This window comes from Chroicocephalus ridibundus, chromosome 1 (genome assembly GCF_963924245.1).
Source record: "Chroicocephalus ridibundus chromosome 1, bChrRid1.1, whole genome shotgun sequence".
Classification (NCBI taxonomy): domain Eukaryota; kingdom Metazoa; phylum Chordata; class Aves; order Charadriiformes; family Laridae; genus Chroicocephalus; species Chroicocephalus ridibundus.
In genome coordinates, this window is record NC_086284.1 from 157,508,687 (window position 1) to 157,526,721 (window position 18,035).

General features: G+C 39.2%; 1 protein-coding gene across 3 annotated transcripts in view; it reads left to right on the forward strand.

Moving 5' to 3' along the window:
* BRAF (B-Raf proto-oncogene, serine/threonine kinase) overlaps positions 1-18,035 on the forward strand; it is an 80,655-nt gene that overhangs the window by 37,437 nt on the left and 25,183 nt on the right. For all 3 annotated transcript variants that reach the window (XM_063319959.1, XM_063319950.1, XM_063319941.1), the window contains exons 4-8: positions 5,359-5,462; positions 6,213-6,315; positions 7,623-7,771; positions 8,904-9,023; positions 17,449-17,608. In XM_063319959.1, coding sequence (XP_063176029.1) covers positions 5,359-5,462; positions 6,213-6,315; positions 7,623-7,771; positions 8,904-9,023; positions 17,449-17,608 — 636 coding nt within the window. The remainder of the gene's footprint in view (positions 1-5,358; positions 5,463-6,212; positions 6,316-7,622; positions 7,772-8,903; positions 9,024-17,448; positions 17,609-18,035) is intronic.

The following is an 18,035-nucleotide window of genomic DNA, read 5'->3' on the forward strand; positions in this document are numbered from 1 at the left end:
CCTGATTTACAGAAAGAAATGATTTATTATGCATTGCTTAAATGCTTGTGGCTGCAGTACTAAGTATATATCAGCAATGTTGTTATGAATACTTACTGTCCACAGAAACAGTTTACATGAGTAACAGAAATGAGGGTATTAAATGCTATAGTTCTGTTTAATCTGTCTAGGTAGTAAGACTCTGCTTTGAGAATTTTTGGAGCCTAGAATAATTTTCATTCGTTTCTTGGGACTTCATATTTGCAAAGTTGAGCGTGTGTTTTTGTGTCTGCACTACTTGCCTGATTCAAGATGCACAAGCAAATCACTTTCTTTGATATATTATTAAGCTATGCACTGAACACAGCTTGCAGTCTCTATTGGCAGCTTCTCTACTGTTCCGTAGTACCGTATAGCCCGTACTCTGTCATGTTCTTCGCTTGTGAAAATTGTTCGCGGAATCAACTTTCAAGTTGTTATAAAAACCTAAAGCTTTTCTGATCTACAGATCTTAAGTATATAAGTAACTTAAAAAGAAAGCACTTAGCAATTACAATTTGGAAACAGATTCCCTAATTCCGTAGCATGAATTTCTAGGTGGTAACTGCTGTTGAACATATTAAGATTCCCTTAGTTACAAAACTGAGGGATCAAAAGATAATGGAAGGAAGTGGATAAAATGGGTTTGAGATAGCATTGAGCATTCTTTGTTTCAATAAAATGCAAATTTTGTTCAATTTACTGAATTACAGTTACAAGGGTGCATATTTTGGAGTAGATCAGAAATCTTCTCCTGGGGAACCGATTTTGTCAAAAAATGCTGATGTGATTTGTTGAAAATACTCTGTGGGAATCCTGTCAAAACTCTTGATGGAATTGATAAACCCACTTTGGTGCCTGCCTGCCTGCGGTGGTGCAGCTGCTGGGGTGGCTGTGCCATGCCGGGGGGCTCCTGCTCCCTGCACTTCCCCGGCTGCGGGGACACGCTCCCTCCCTCCGGCTGGGGGTGAGTAGGAATCTCTCTGAAACTCCTGCTTCGGGGGCAATGTCTGTTAGCCAGAAAAAAGGAATTTGTTTGGTTTTGTTTTCTTAAGACTGAGTATCTCTCCAAATCACTTTCTTGGAGCGGGATTTCTCTTTAACTTTGCCGTGATTTGGGTGTGAGAAGAGGATGAGAGGGGAGGAAAGGAGAGGTTTTAGTGGGAATGCTTAGCAGGGCGAGATTTCTGCTTTGCAGCAGGTGCTGGTAGGGACTGAAGGAGGGGGCTGAAGGGCTACATGGACAGATGGTGATAGACCGTACTGTACCAGTCAGGGAAAATGATTAATCAATACTACAGGGATTTATTCTAGTATTTAGTTCTTTTAATTTAGCCTTCTGTTTCTCTGCTCAGGATTCTGTAAGAGAATGTTCTAAATGTGATGCTGATACAGGATCTGGTGATTTTTTGAAAGTAATCAAAACAGTTCCCCAACTGTTTTTTAGCTGGATCTTGTTGCAAATGGCAGTAAAGAGAACAAATGTTCTATCCGTGTTTCTAATTGCAAGTTGCATAAATATGACTCGGATTTTAATGAAGGGGACTTGGGGAAGTAATACTGAGGAATAGCAAATGATAAGTGAGCAAGATGTTTAATGCACGTTTTTTATAGTTCTATTGCACTTGCATTGCTGTAAGCAACCTTCATTCTGATACTTCCCAAGTTTTGACAGCTTGCCTTTCTGACTTTATTGATTTCTTAAAAGGAAGCCTGTAACTTCATAAATCTTGTTTTCAGCAAAATTAAAAATAAAGAAAATATTTAATCACCTGAAGTGTCGTTATTTACACCAGTGTAATTTGTTAATAGAGTTGGAACTTTTAGGTTCCTGATGCAGGTCTTTGCTTCATAAGGTACTGGAGGATGTTATCGCCCTTTATGGAGGATCAGTGCTGGAGGAAGAAAACGTCTTCCTGTGAGCACAAGGCTCCTTCCTTTTTTCTATTCATCTCTTCTTTAATTTTAGTCACCTTTCCACTGCTTGGGTTTTCCTCCTTTTTCTGTTCTGTTCCCTCACCCAGGTCTAGATTTTACTACTCTGGTTTCTCTTAATACTTACTGCCTTGAAGTTTTCTGCCTAAGCTAGAACCTCTCCCCGCTCTGTGCTCACTTCTAACGCGTCTCTTAGGCACTCCCTCCCCCTGGTGCTCCTTGTCCAAAATGAGCTGTCTTTTCTCCTAATCACAGCGCACAAGCTTCCTGTTCGAGATGTGCTTCCATCGCCTCCCCAGCTGTTTCAGCCTGCGGTAGTTCATCATATCTGTGTTTCCTGCCCTCTGCCTCAGTCTGTCTGTCTTCCTGCTGTCCTGTTTGGCTGTTTCCCACCAACCTGCTCATGTCAATACCCTCTCTCCATGTACACATGCTTTCCCTTGTTAGTTCTTAAGTTTGTCCTGCCCCTCCTCACTTCTTCATGCCCAACCACTTTCCTGGCTCTCTGAAGAGAGAGCCTTTCCCCCTGCCCTGGGTCAGTCTGTCACCTGCTCAGTGTTTGAATGTCTTCTTCCACTGTGGGTGTCGGTGGTGAAGTAACTGAGGTTGCTGGAAGGGTAGATGTGAAGTGTCTGTGGGGGCTCTACCTCAATCCAGCAGGAGCTGTACTTACAGGACAAATAGCCTTGAGCCAAAGAACGCTTACTTGCTCTATCGAAATGGCTTATGATGGGACTTGATTTGTATGGGAGGTCGGAGCCTGCCTCTGAAATCCTCTGAGATTTTAGCCAAATTCTTCAAAACATATACTCTGTATTTGTGAATAAATATGTTGGAGGCAGGGAGAACTTGTCACCCAACACTGAGGGGAGAGAGAGGTTCTTTTAGGGATCCTTGGCAGAATGATGATGGCACTAAATTGTAGTTACAATTAAAGCTTTATTTTCTTAACATTATGTTATGATTAGTATAGCACAGAATTTTTTTTATTAGAATGGCACAGGATTTCTACAAGCAGAATCAGTGTAGCGATCAGTTTATTAGTAGCATAATACAGAAACTATATTGCAATTTATAATTTCTAATCACCTGGACTCTCTGTGGATTGGGTCAAATCTTAGCACATGGTTTGCTGTATCAATATAACAGTCATACTCTAGGCTCTAAATTCATATAAAAGAATACGAGTCACTCCCTCAATCTTCTGAGGAAGCAGAGGACGATGGACGTGTCCCTGGCCACAGTGGGCCCTGGGTCTCACTATCCAACAGCAGCTCCAGTCCAAGTTCCTCCCCTTAGGACTTAAAACTGCTTGATTTTCTAGACAGTGTTCTGGGTGCTGTTATGCTTCCCTGTTCTGTGACAGGGCCATCACCAGCGCCTGGTGCCCTGGGTGCCTTGGACCATCAAGGCCAGCAAGGGAGGGAGTAATCATCCTGGCGCCCAGGAACCTTGAGGTCAGTAGGGAGGGGAAGAAGAAATCTGTTTGGTTTGTCTACTTGGTTCACAGGACCTTCAGGGCCTGGTAACAAGGGGAAAGGGAACAAATACGTGACCCACTCGGTCACCGAGAATGGCTGCTTGCCTTAAAATGGCGTTAGTTATGCTAACCACATCGCCAGGGGTCAGGAACACGGGGTACCAGTTACGGTGGGACCCTGTGAACAGTTGGTTTTGGTGTGAACAGTTGGTTTCGGTGTGAACAATTAGTTTCATAGAGACATAAGCAACAGAGGGCTCGGTTTTACAATGGAAGATTGTTGACAATATTGATGATAACTCATGCTCCCAGGCTTCCTCTTAATACCAGTGACAGAAATTTTGTAACAATTAAGTATGTTTTATGCTGGAGGATTGATCTACAAGTGATTGAAAGCCACAGGGTTAACTTCTAGGATGGGCAGAAGTTGCTTAGATTAATAAAAAGATGCATTAAGAAGTAATGGAACGCGTAAAACAAAGTCACTTAAGGCTGGACATCAAGATTGTAAAGCATTATGCTATAGGACGTTTTTTCCAAGGAATGAGTAGAAATTATCTTTTTTGAATGTTTACATGTTGATCAGATGAAACACACAAATATCCTGTAAGAAGCACTTTTGTATTGATGGGAGGAAGGTTATGAGGCAAAATGGTCCTTTAATTTGTCTCTTCTGAGAGAGCATATGTGTGAGTTCTAGAAATGCAATATATAGCATAACCTCAAGTGGTGTTCACAAAGCTACTTGAAATAGACTGCTACTTTTCACTGTCACCCTTAAGTAGGACATAGGGCCCCTAAATACCCATGGAAATTTAAGTGCAAGGAGCAAAAACTAGGCCCTGATCCAAAGCCAGTTGAAGCTGATTAAGAGACTGCTTTTGGCTACTGAGGGCTCTGGCTTAGGCCACTAGCAAGCTAGAACTGGGTCTCAGGTGTTCAGGCAGACTTCTTTGGTTAGTTTGAGGGTTTTCCTTTTGATTCACATTTGAGATGCTGTCAGTGTTCTTAGGAGATGTCCCAGTGTGTATGCCACCTAAAGTGTTACATATTTTCACTATTTAGTTCTAGAAATAGTAAGTGGGTAATAATCAACACCTGAACTACACTTAATTGCCAGATCATGTATTGTTCTGTTTTTATGGCTTGACTCTATACATTGTTAAATCACAGGTATACCTAGAGATTATATACTTATTCCTTTAAAATATGCCTACAGCTAGAATAGAGGCAAGGAAAATCTTTGCTTTGCATAGATTGCAGTTCTTCGGCTAGTTTTAGTGTGCTTCTCCATTCTTCCCATCCTGTTAGATGTTTAAATTTTTTGAATAGTGAAACAGAAGAGAGGAATATGTTTTTCAAGTAGGAAGTGTCTGTAGAGTTGTAAATATAGGTTTAAGTGAAAGGTTATGGTATGTCTGACTCAGATGATTTATTTTACTTGTTTGCAAGTTTCTCTTCTATTTTAGAAATAAAATGTTTACATTTTATCAAATGTTTTTTTGAGTGCAGTCCAAGTTAGTTCTTTCATTTTAATTCCACTTGGCATGTTGCCCCATTTAATTTCACAGCTTGGCCTGAACTTTCTGTGGATGTATGTAGTTATTAGCTGTCTGTGTGCTGTGTCTCCACTTTCTTCAAGTTGAGAAGAGTTGGAAAGTCGCTTTTGGAGTTGGGTCAAGACTTCATTCTAAAAGTTAATAGAAATGTAGAGCGTGTTCTCTTCCAGCTGAGCTAGATTGCTTATATACTATTCACCAATAAAACTTTCCATAGTACAAAATAGATTTTGAGAAATTTACCTAGCATTCTGTAAAGCATCATGAAAAGTAAGTTTCAGCACTTGAGGGTCAAAACGCTTGCATCTATTTGGGGGGATAAATTGGAACTTGTTTTAATTAATTTCTTTTATATTTGACCTCTAGGTTCCAGCAAGATGTGGAGTGACAGTCCGTGATAGCCTAAAGAAAGCTCTGATGATGAGAGGTCTTATTCCAGAATGCTGTGCTGTTTACAGAATACAAGATGGGTATGGTTTGTGTGTGATGGTTTTTGTTCTTAGAATCTGTTCTTGGAGTTACCCAGTTTGGCTGATTCTATGCAACATTGTGGAAGTTGTTTCCCAAGTTCAGAATGATATGATACTTTGCACTAAAACAATATGTGTCTTGAAGACCTATAAAAAGAATGACAAACTCCTAGAAAAAGACTTAATCACTTCAAGAATGGGCATGATATAGAATAAAGTGAGCTTATAGACTGCTGGCAAAACACTCATCAATCCAACTCATGCTAACCAAACAAGTATTAAATGGGTTTTGTTAACTTTTTGGTTTAATTTTACTTGGTTATAGTGCATTCCTAACTGAATATAGAGTTCCTGGGGGTGTGTGGGGGGGAGTAAATGAGTTTCCAGCACTAAAAAGTTTGTAGATTTTCTTACTGCACAAAATTAGTCATCTCTTTGGATCTCTTATGGGGCACGTATTTTCAGAAGGACTTTGTTTGATCAGAAAGGTATCTGTCACGTTGGAACCAGGGAATGGGCCACTACCGGAGCTGGTTAAAAAGAGTACATTTCTTTCATGCAGTTTGTCCAGGGAAGGCGTGCCCTCCTTGGCGTGTGCCGAGCTTAATGTCTTGCCTCTAAAGTTTCCTGCAGTTAGAGACTGGGTGGCAAACCCCCACGGTGCAGCTTTCTATCTGATCTCACATCTTCAGCAGGAGACCTGCAAGGGCTTGTGGGCTGGTGCTAATGAAAGGCTTATTTACACTTTAGAGAGAAGAAGCCAATTGGCTGGGACACTGACATTTCCTGGCTCACGGGAGAGGAGTTGCATGTGGAAGTCTTGGAGAATGTACCACTCACAACACACAATTTTGTATGTATTGGTTTTTGTGCAATGTTGAGTAGGGTTAAGCCAACTTTGTGCTTTCAGATTCAAATTAACGACTTTGAATAATATTTTGTATCTGGGGGATGTGGTGGGGGTTGCAAAAGAAGTTTTTAATCACAATAGCCGAAGTGAATTAGATAGAATTGTAATTGACGTAAGTGATGTTAGAGTACTTGATCGCCCTTAAAACTTTCACAATTGGATGGAATACACCCTCTAGAATCTATAAATGGAGGGGGTTTAAATCAGCACTGCATTGCAGAGCTGTAATAATAATCTACTATTTTTGTATTGCTGTATCTATAAAATGTATTCTGGGCCTCCCTGCTGGCTCTGCAGCAGCAATTAACTAATGAACTAACTATTCCCAGAGCAGTGCTGACATCATCAATGATGCTAGTGCACAAATATGTTTTGACCTGATAAGGCATCAAGTAAATGGAAGCTGATAAACAGAATCCATCTAAACAGTTACAGCTACATACAAAATCCTGGAAATAACGTTTTTCACATTGAGAAGAAAGACCTTTTATTTAAATAAAAACTCAAAATTCTATTTGCAAGATACTTAAACTATTTTACGCAAACAAGCTAGTTTGGCTATGGCTAGTTAGTTGAAAGTCTAGTAGGCTTAATGTTTGGGGTTTTTTTTGATAGCCACCTGAAATTTTGATTACTACATGTAGTAATACAACTAGAATGTGTTTTTATGCCAAGTATTGCAAAATTTGAAAAGAAACTAAATAATTTCCCCCCCTATAATATGGGGATAATTAATGTTCACCCTTTTGCAATTTTAAACATTTCTGAGTTTCAGTAGTCAAAATTACAACTATATATGTAACCATACGTAGAAGCCATATATATAAGCCATATCTGTATTTCCAGTCCTGTGAGCGTTGCATAGAAATGTCATTTGGCTCCTGGAAAAATTAGAAGATGAGATAATCTTTCAGCAGCTTTTGTTTTTGTAGGTTGTATCCAATTAAATTCTGAATGTTTGTCTCTTGCATTATAACAGTGACTGTTTTGCTTTGGATTTGTTGCTGTTTTTCTTACTGCTAATGAAATGAAGCATTAATTCCAATAAATAGTTGAAAGAAAATTTTAATGTATGTAGACTATTTCAAAAAGGAGACAATCTTTTATGTCAGGCTGTTTGATATATAAAACTGTAGCTCCAGCATCAAAAAAGAGGCTTTTAAGTGTATTTGAGGGAGGTAAAAGCAAATAGTGTATCTTAGGCTTGCAGAAGAGCTCTATTTAATTACGATTATTTTTTGACAATATAGGTACGAAAAACATTCTTCACGTTAGCTTTCTGCGACTTTTGTCGAAAGCTGCTTTTCCAGGGATTCCGGTGCCAGACATGTGGCTACAAATTTCACCAGCGCTGTAGTACAGAAGTGCCACTGATGTGTGTTAATTATGACCAACTTGAGTAAGTAATCACAATTCTTTTTAAAGTTGAGCCTTTTATTAAGCTTACAGCTGTCGGTGATTTCTTATGTTAAATCTGTGATGCAGGAAGTCAGAGGTGGTGCCTGAAAAAAATATAGGAGCTCAACTGTTCTCATGAGAATGCATAATTCATATTCTCTCTGTGCTAGCTCAGACAACCAGTTCATTTTTTTTTTTCTGGACTATGAAATGCTTTCTTTGAAGCATGAATGGGGTGGCTGAGTACTTGACTGTATCAGACAGGCTTCTCATTGTTCACAGTTGTTATTCTTAATCAAAACTGGGTCTTTATGATGTGATGGCTAGGGCCCTGTTCAAATGTTTAGATGTGGGTTTATTCTCTTCAGCCTGAAAAAAATGTTAAGAGACACTAGTTTAATATGGTGAAATTGCAGTCGGTTTTACAGCGATTGAAAACAAATCCGTTAGTGAGTTTGATGCCTAGGTAAGAAACATAAAAGAGAATATCCCAAACAGTCATGTGTTCTTGAATTTAATTATTGATCTATTTGTGTAAGTCTTTGATGTAGGTTAAGGATCTGGTGTAAATTTGCTCTGTGTTCTATTTGATCGGTTCCAGTGGATGCTATTAAGTCTTTTAAATAGACTTTCATGTAAGGAATCATTTAAAATGCTAGTTTTTCCCCCAAGAATAAATTTAATTTCTGCTTATGTTGGTATTTTTAACTGTTTCCTTGGGCACCTCTAGAATTTGTGCTCAGGGCTTATGGATAACAGTTCTATCCATTTGACATTTGGGTCTTGGCATTGCATCAGTGCAAACATTAAAATAAATTCATGTACTCAACATTTAGGTATAAGTTATACATTCTTGAGGAACCAGATGTTTGTGATTTCAACTAAAAGATTAAAAAATTACTTTCTGGAAAGTTATGTTTAAGGCATGATCTTTTGATCCTTTGTCAAGTAAACACTATTTTAACGTATCTTGTGGATTAATGTGTTAGTGTAGTCTTTATTTTAAAATTTAGAATTTGATCAGTGAGGGGTTTGGGGGTTTTTTGAAGAGGATTCAATCATTGAGTGTTATATTGTGAAGCTTCTGGGTTTTGCACAAGTTAGGCTGTTCTTGTTTTGTTCTTGCCTCACAGTTTGCTGTTTGTCTCCAAGTTCTTTGAACATCACCCCATACCGCAGGAAGAGGCCTCCTTAGGAGAGACCACCCCAGCATCTGGATCGTACCCCTCAGTGCCCCCCTCAGATTCTGTTGGGTATGACCTTATTCCTGCTGTTTAATAACGTAACATTTCAGTACTGTATGCTTAGAAACACTCAAAATACTGCTCTGCAACTCTATCTACTTTTTTGTAATCTGGCTTCTCATGCAAATATATCCACCTATGCTTAACTTCAAAGTAGTGAATGTTTTCATTCACATGAATGATATAAATTAGTAATGAACCTAAGTTAAACGTGTGCGTAAGTGTCTCTAGAATTGGGGCCTTACCTGTTAAACTGATTTCTTCTGCATGGTAGCTTAGACCTGGTCTAAACTGGAAAGATTTTATACTTAAAATTAATACAAACCAAAGCTATGTCCTCACAAATTCTTTTAGTTTGTGGTATCAAACTACAATTTACTTGCCTTGAAGTGACATACCTCTGTTTCAGAATAAGCCACACCACGATAAGATTAGCGTGAACAGATGCCAATTCCAGGTTCATAGTACCGCTTTAGTACCTTTTCCTTATACACATTGCTTTAGTATCCTCCAGACCAGCTGTCTTCCTCCTATTTAGATGTTGGGATATACCACTAGCATCTGTTTGCTGCAGATCCAGGTTTTGTAAAATTACACTTCTAAAACTGACCACGGCCTCCATCCCCTGTATTTCCAACAAGGATTCTGGACCATATCTCTGTGAAGAGATAAATGATCATATTTAGATTATGTTCCCGGTAGCTAAGAGGTCACTGACATCACACAGCACTAGACAGTAGAACAAATCTCCAGGAAAGAGTAATCAAGGATGTGTATCAAAGTCAAGAAACCTGATACAGATTCATTAAGAGCACCAAATACAAAAGCCTTCAGAAAAACATTCCTAGGACATGTGCTACGTGGAGATGAACTGAATTTGGCAGAGAGGCTCTCTTGGAATAGCGAGCATTGTGCCCAAACTAAAGCAGAAACACAGCTGGAAGCTACACAGGCACCTATGGACTCTAACTAGAAGAGAAATTCCCTGAACAGCCAAGACTATTTTATGAAAGATCAAACATGATGCCTCCCAGGAAAATAGATTGACAGTCCTGCAGAGGGAACCTCATTTGGTAAGTACAAAGAGAGATGATGTTCTCATTTTTACTGTTTTATGCAGTTTCAAGTAGATTTGGAAGTGTCTCTTCCAGGTAGTGGATGTTGCCTTTGTATCCTGTGGACATTAGTACAGCAGGCTGTGGACAAGGCGGCTGCCATGATTCTCTAAGTTAAGCAGGCTCTGCCTTTCTCATGGTAGAGCTGAAATTATACCAGGCTAGAACTATTAATATGTGAAGAACCTTGTTTATTCTAGCCTGTGGGTGCCAAAGACACTATGTAGCCCCAATCCTAATGCTGGTATATGCTAAGTTTTCCTACTTTTAAATTGCCTCCGCTTCACATTTGTATTTTCTTAGCAGTTTATGAAGATACAATAGGATGGATTATCTTAATTGATACATATCCTACTTCAGACAGTCTTAGTTTTGTGAAGTAAAAATGGAAAGGAAAAACTGAGACCAAAGATGTTTAATGCCTCAAGGTTTTTAACTTCACTGATACACAAATGTTAACATTTAAATATACTTGCGAGTTGAGGTTAAGGAGCTTTTCCTAAGTGTTGCATCCGTAAATGTTTGTGGTTGCAGGAAGCTGTAAAAGTTTCTAGATTCCTACTTCTTTTGCGTTTTTCCTCTCTGTATACTTCATTGTTAAACCAAAAAAAGGCATGCATCATGCCTCCAGAATTCTGTTTATTTTGAAAATGGTTTATGATTATCAACTGGTATTCATAAGTAGCGTGCATGTTACAAAGTCATGCAACTTTCCCCAAGCATCTATGTTTGTAGTATTTCCTTTCCAGAAGCAGCTCTAATGCTATTGTATGAGCATATAGCACTCTCCATACCTTCCTCCAATTATCCTTTTGCTTTTCTTTAATAATACTTACCTGCTTTTCAAATATATAATTGTGGAAATATTAATTTATTTGATTTGTTTTAGAGTTTAAAAAAAATGCTGGCATTTTCTATAAAAACGTATACTTACCCACGGTTTTGTTAAAGGGAACTCCTACAATATGGGACAACAGCTCAACTGGAACAAAAAAAAAAAAGTCTGACAATTGAGGTTATCTTGTCGGGAAGAGAGGAATTTGAGAGTTGGGCAACGGGATTGGAAATGTGAGGAACTAGCGCTTTATTAACACTTATTAGTTTAATAATTGTTCCTTTGATTTCTCTGTTCTCCTAGCGTCTTGCATGACACAGCCCACAGAGGAAGGGATGTTACTAATCGTTTGGTAAACCTGAGGAAAGAGAAAGCAAACATCCTTCTTCATCTTTAGCCTTGTGAAGGGATTCCAGCGGCAGGCAAAGTGCCCAAAGAAAGGAAGAGTTTGTGTTGCAAGACAAGCTCAAGAGCAAAGGCGTGTGTGACATGCTGAGAAATTGTCAAGGGATCAAATGGAGAAGTTGGAAAGAGAAAGGGACATAAAGGAAAAGACCATTGGACATGATGCAAAAGCTGCTAAACGTGCTGGAGAACTCTGTTGCACTTCGCTCATGTGTAACATCCTAAAGCAGTCCAGTCCTGTAGCCTTTCGTTATTCCAGCTGTAAGCCATAGGCAGTCCCCTCCAGATGTTCCTCCCCAAGATGAGGGAGTACCTATGGTCCCACTTGCACATTTCTGAACCCCTTATAAAAATGTTTCCAGCCTCCACATCAGGTCTTTTGTCCCATTTAAGTTCTTTCAGTTTGCACTATCTTGTTGTGCCAAAGCAGTCATTTTAGTTATAATCTGCACTTAACTGGAAAGAGTTATTGAAGTGTAGGTCTCCCTGATAATAGCCATTTGTAATAAAATTGAAGTACACAAACTGTATGTAATACATTGTATTCATTTCATTCATTGCACTGTCATAAAGTTTCTTCTGTATCTTTGCTCGTAAAATATGAGCACAGAATTTCTGTGAACCCAGTTCCCTGGATGTTACAGATACATGAAAAAGGGAGAGATTAGCTGTTCAAAATATTCCAGAGTTGTCCTTTTTCACCTTCCATATGTTCTCTCAGATGTTGTGATCTTGGGCAAAACTCAGCAAACTCACGAGGCAGATGTTATGGCAGGGTAAGTAACCTGTGGAGCGGGTGGTAAGGGGGCACACGGTCAGACCTTCAGTAGCAGAGTGGCAGGTTGGACTCGATAGAAACCGAGGGCATCTGATTTGCTTGAGGCAGAACACAGCGAGTAAACGGGTTGGCAACATCTTGGCTCTTTGAAAAACAACATTTCCCAACATGCTTAATCTTCTAAATTTGAGGAAGGAAGGAAGGAAGGAAGGAAGGGGGACTGTCTGGTGCACCGTTCTTGGAAGCTTGCCAGTCCCTGCCTTAGAGCAGGCTCCAGCCTGTGATTAAACACCTCTGCTTTCCTTTCTGTCTTCCAAATGTTCACGGATTATTCTGCCTCAGCCAAAGATATTTAAATGTCTAGAAAAGCTTCTGAGAAGCCAAGGAAACAAAAACACAGTCTTACAGTATTGTATTTAGTACTACCACACCATTTAGATCCCCGTGTGTTTAAGTGAGCAAAAGCTTTGTGTTTTATTGCATAAAACAATGATGAACTCTTCCCCTAAAAATTCTGGCACCAGACCTTTTCCAGGGCACTCCATGTAAATGTTAGCAAACTTCCTACAATATCCAGCTTGATATCCATACTTCCTGAGCAGAAAAGGCCTGGTACCAGCATCTTTAGAATAATCATCTTTAGTCTGTACAACAGGTGGGGGAACCCCCTTTCTCCCCAAAACTTTATTTGCAAAAGCATGCTAGTGAACCGAAACCTGGTTTGGAGGACTAATGACACCTGTGGGGCTTCTCTTGATAGCCCCTGGTATATGAAGCTATCAGAAATTTTAGGAAAGCATTGCTAAGCTTTGATCTGGGCCCAATGGCCAATATAAATGCACACTGTTGTGATAATCCTGGCAGTTGTTTTACCCCTACAAGCCAACATTGATGAAAACAAGTTATCATGGCATAGAAAAATACACTAGTCCACATGAAGTTGTGACTGTTACAGATCTGTCCCATGATGCTTTTAGACTGACTTCACAGGATGCTGTAAGAGCGGTCTTCTCTAGCTTGTAGTTACAAACTTGTGTTTTTCCCCAAATCAACATTTGATTTGGGGTTATTGACTATTTCCAGGCTGCAGAGGTGGGGAAAGAAAAAAAATTGCTTTGTTTTCTGGCAGTATCTATGGAGGACCACAATAATTACATTAGAACACGTTTGGCCTCCAAAACTTGCAGTTTACCTGCTTGCTAGTGTAGCTGAAATACCATGGTATCTCAGATCTTTAGTGGTCCAAACCAATTAAAAAAAAAAAAAAAAAAAAATCACCAAAAGAGCATTTTAGCTTGCTGTAGGTTTGGCTTGGGTACGAGTGTGCAGTCAACCAGGTGAATAGTATGTACTGCACTGAGCCCTCTGGCTAAACTGAGATGCACTTGTTCAGGCTGGAAGGGGAAGAAGAAAAATCTCAGCCCAGTAGAGCTGGTGTCCAGTAGAGTTGGTGTCATCTTAAAAAGGGAAGTGGCACACACCCTAAAACTGAAGCTAGGTGAATGTGAATTTTCAATTTAAATATTTGTCTAACTACAGCAAAATGAAAATCCAAGCAAAAATCTTGAAGCCCAGACAAACCTCTTTTAAGAAAAATCTTTCCTGAGTAGACCAGCTCTTAAATATATGAAACATCACATTGGTGAGTTGAAGTAAATTCAGGAAAATCTGTATTGAAATTTTCCTTTGTATTTGTAAAGTGAACTAACTTGTATCATTGCAATTTCTAAGATTTGGTGGAGGTACTGTATATGATTTTATAAAAATGGTTTGCTTATATAGAAGGTAGCATGTGTGGGCACTCTTCTGAATTACCTTCCTCTTTCCCATGGACCCAATTTTGTAGAATAGTAAAACTGTGGACAGGTTGGCACTTGCTGTGATTGACAAAGGGTAAAAATCTACATCTGCCTGCAATTACTCCTGTCTCCTGACAAAACCTCTTTCTGTTTTGTCTTGATAAAAAGGGAGGGAACAATGTGCTTATCCCAAATACATGGTCCAAGGAAAAAGCATGTTCTGTCATACCACCAGGCAAGGTTCTAACATATTAAATCAAGATTTGACAGCTCTATCAGCTTATTGCCTGGGAAGCTGAGAATTGTTTGTTAAAGGAATGCCCACATCTAAGATGCTGGAAGAAAGTGTGCAAGATGAGGTGGTATAGCCTCTCAATACGTCAGAATATTGACTTTCTTCATTGGTAGAAGGTCTCCTCTCAGGTTGGCTGATAACTGCTCCCAAAGGCCACAGGAGCAACAGAAACTTGGACCCTGGTATTTAAACTTCTGCTGCTTTAAGGCCCAGCCTGCTAGACACGTTTGCCACAGTAAGCAGGTCTTTGCAGTAGTTGTGTTCTGGTCCTCTTGATTTTTTTTTTTTTAAAAGATTTTTTTTTTTTTTTTTGGCAATATGTTTTCATAGCCTACAGAACTAGTTTTGTAACTCACCTGGAATCATCCTTTTCCAAATGATGATGGCTGGTCCTTTTTGCTCCATTGTCTCTTCTGCCCTCCTGGAGTAATTAAAAGTTTGGGCTTTTGGTAGCTAAGAGGATTGCTGCATTCTTTGTGGTGACATGTTTTCTGTAGATCAGTATCTTGATGCAAATCGAGATACAGCTTTTGCCGCACACAGGCAGAGGCTGGTAGTAACCTCTTCGGAGCTTGTGATCTCAGTAGGCCATTTTGGCTAGCAAATCGCTTGTGTCTTTCTCTTCTTCACTAGTTACCTTTTTCAAGCAAAATATAGATGGACCACATGGCGAACTGCTTATGAGAGTCCCATCTCTGGATTGTTTGGTATCTAAAATGCAGAGATCTCACCAGTAATAGTTTACAGACTCCAAAAAAGAGAGTTCTTTATCAGCCCATAACTGTTTTCTAAAGATCTGAACTTGCGCCAGCTGGACTTTAACGAGTAGAAAAGGCTCTTCAAATTGTTTTCAAATGTGATATGACATAGCATGCTGTCTGTGCCAGCAACATGATGGGCATGACGACCTGTGACCAGAAATACAGAAGTATTTGCAGATTCCTTTAGCAGATGACCATTTATGACTCAGAAGCGGATGTAGCTGAAACAGTATTTCTGCAATTTGGTTTTCTCTCCTTTGGCTTGCTCATGATCACAGAAAATCTGATTGCTTCTCTTCTCGTCGTGTGGCAGAACTCAAATGCTGTCTCACAGTCACTCCTAGTGCAATGCTCTGATGTTTGTTGTTACACATTTCCCTTAATTTCATTATTACTGAAAACTCCCAGGAAGTTTGAGCTGGAGTGAGCTATCCCAACAATTTTAGGCTTTTCTTCTGAAATCTTTCTGTACAGCATCTGACACACTTGCCTTAACACGAAAATATAGTGCCTTAGAATGTCAACCAAATCCTGTGCTTGTATCTGTGGGGTGTCCCGTCTCCTGATGTGGGTTCTAGTTGCATGATTTCCTTACAAAAATGTTCAGGAGTTCAAAACTTCCTCATCTACAATAGAAAAGATTTACCTGAAGGCACTTGTTAGCAATGAATGAAAACTTTAGCTTATGTATATGTATATCGACTGCGTTTAAAATTTTTTTTCTGAAATTCTGAGCATCTTCTGAAATACTGGGCTGTTCAAAGCCCTTTCTCAGAGATTTGTCTGTTGGCAATTTCGGTTCATTTATATTTATTATTTATATTTATTATTTTTATATTTATATTTATAGTCTGTCATGTTGACAATAGGTAACTATTTTTTTAAAAAAGTTAAGCAGGATGAACCCTGCTACCTATTCTTTCCCGCCTGCCCCCCGCCACCTCCAAAACATAATCTAAGTATTTTATTAGAAGACTTACTAGACTGTTATTTGAATTAACTTGCAAGTGCTCCGTTTTGCCATTCTCAACTGTGAGACTGTTGGCCAGGAAGGAAAAGATGACAGGTACCTAGGATACGGGTATCACTGAGTTCTGGGATCAGTGCCAAACTGTATAAACTCTTCAACGAAAGGTGGGGTAATAAAATAGTCTTTAAAAGCAGACCTGTTGCTGAAAAAACGTCAAGAGATCCTGTTGAAAATGTTAGTTGGCCCTAAAGATCTTTGGGGAGGCCAAGGAGCGTTTGCTTATGGGAGGTGGCACCAGGACCTGTTGCGGCTATATGCTGCTGTATGGTTCCTTTCCAAAGCTGCTCCTTGCGGGCATTGCCTTGGTGGCCATGGTAACTCACCCATGAGTTACCAGCATGGCTGGAGGACGCTACTCGTCTCCTAGGAGTTGTGTTTTCCATAAGTTCTAAAAACCTTGCTGTTGGATATCATGTGTATTTTGACATAAAGTTTTCTTTGACAAAGGTGGCAAATGTTTCTCCTTGGCCTTGCCGTATATCCATTAAATTAGACTTAAGAGTGACTCCTTGAGTAAGAGATAAATGCCAATTTATTGTGCTTTAACAAAAGAAATGGATAACCAAAGAAGTGACATTCTGCCTTCTTACAAACAAAAAAAGCAAGTGTGCAGATGTTTTGTCTTTTAAATATATGATTCGTGATACCATAAATTAAAGACTTTGTTTACATTTATGACTGGCAGCATTTGCATTTCTTCAGAAAACTTGTCTGTATAGTCTGAACGCTTATCTTTCAAGTCAAATCTATTGCATCGCCTAACTGTTGCACTGTAAATAACATTTGAAATGTTGCGCTATTCAAAGTTATTTCTTAAAGGTTGAGGTTAAGAGGTGATATATTTATTTTTAGTATCAATAATTTATATTACACTGGCTACAATATTAATAATTTATGAGGAGTGACCAGTGTGTAATTTTTAGTCTTTCTTCATTGAAAAAATAATCCCATCCATACAATTTGTTTTGTGACATCTTCTGACTGTAATGTTGACGTGGGATGTTAAACATTTTTAGTTCTCAATGGGTTGCCATTAAAAAGAGCGTATTGCGTTAACTCTGAAGTGAGGAAACTGCAAAGTACCTTGCTATCTGCAGTGCATGTCGGGCTGCGTGAATTTTTCAGATCAGGATTTATTATTACTAGTCTGGTATGGTACGTTAGGGGTTTTTGTTTTGTTTTAACTCAGAACGCTTCACAGACACGTAATTAGGTAGTTTGTGCAGCAGAGAGCTGTTGCAATTGATCATAGGGGAGTAGAGTTTGTTCATTATAAATTGTTTTTATGCAGGCCTCTAGATCAGTTTTTTTAATGTATGTATTATTATAGTTGAAGAGGACTTACCGCACCCACTATGCAGTATTTGAAGCCATTTGTAGACCTAAATCCTCTTTTTCCTTGACTTTGTTTCTCAGACCACCAATTCTCCCTAGTCCTTCTCCTTCAAAATCCATTCCAATCCCACAGCCCCTCCGACCAGCAGATGAAGATCATCGGAATCAATTTGGGCAACGCGACCGATCCTCTTCAGCTCCCAATGTTCACATCAATACAATCGAGCCAGTCAATATTGATGTAAGTACTAATAACGTTTGGATCAGGAACGGTAGATTTGATGTTTCCCTTATGAATATTAGTGCGTTAAATTTATCACGTACACAAATGCCGTGCTTCTAAGATAATCCTTGGTGGTCTGTCAGAATGTTCATAGATACCATGTAAGACATTTTTGCTACTGAGAGCTGTAAGGACGCAAATAGCCCATTCTCCAACAGCAGAAACTGCCTTTTGACGGTCCTGTCCTTTCATTTTCAAAGAAACATTCTACCACAAACCACTCTCTTTTTTTGTCATTAGTCCCAAGGCTCGTGCTGCTAGCTGTACCACAGCCTTAAGAATATGAAAGCCACTCTCGCAAACCATTGTACGCGTTAAGGACATTTCTTAATATGCAACATAGGGATTTTTAGTATTCGTAATTCAAGTAATATTTCTGGCATTG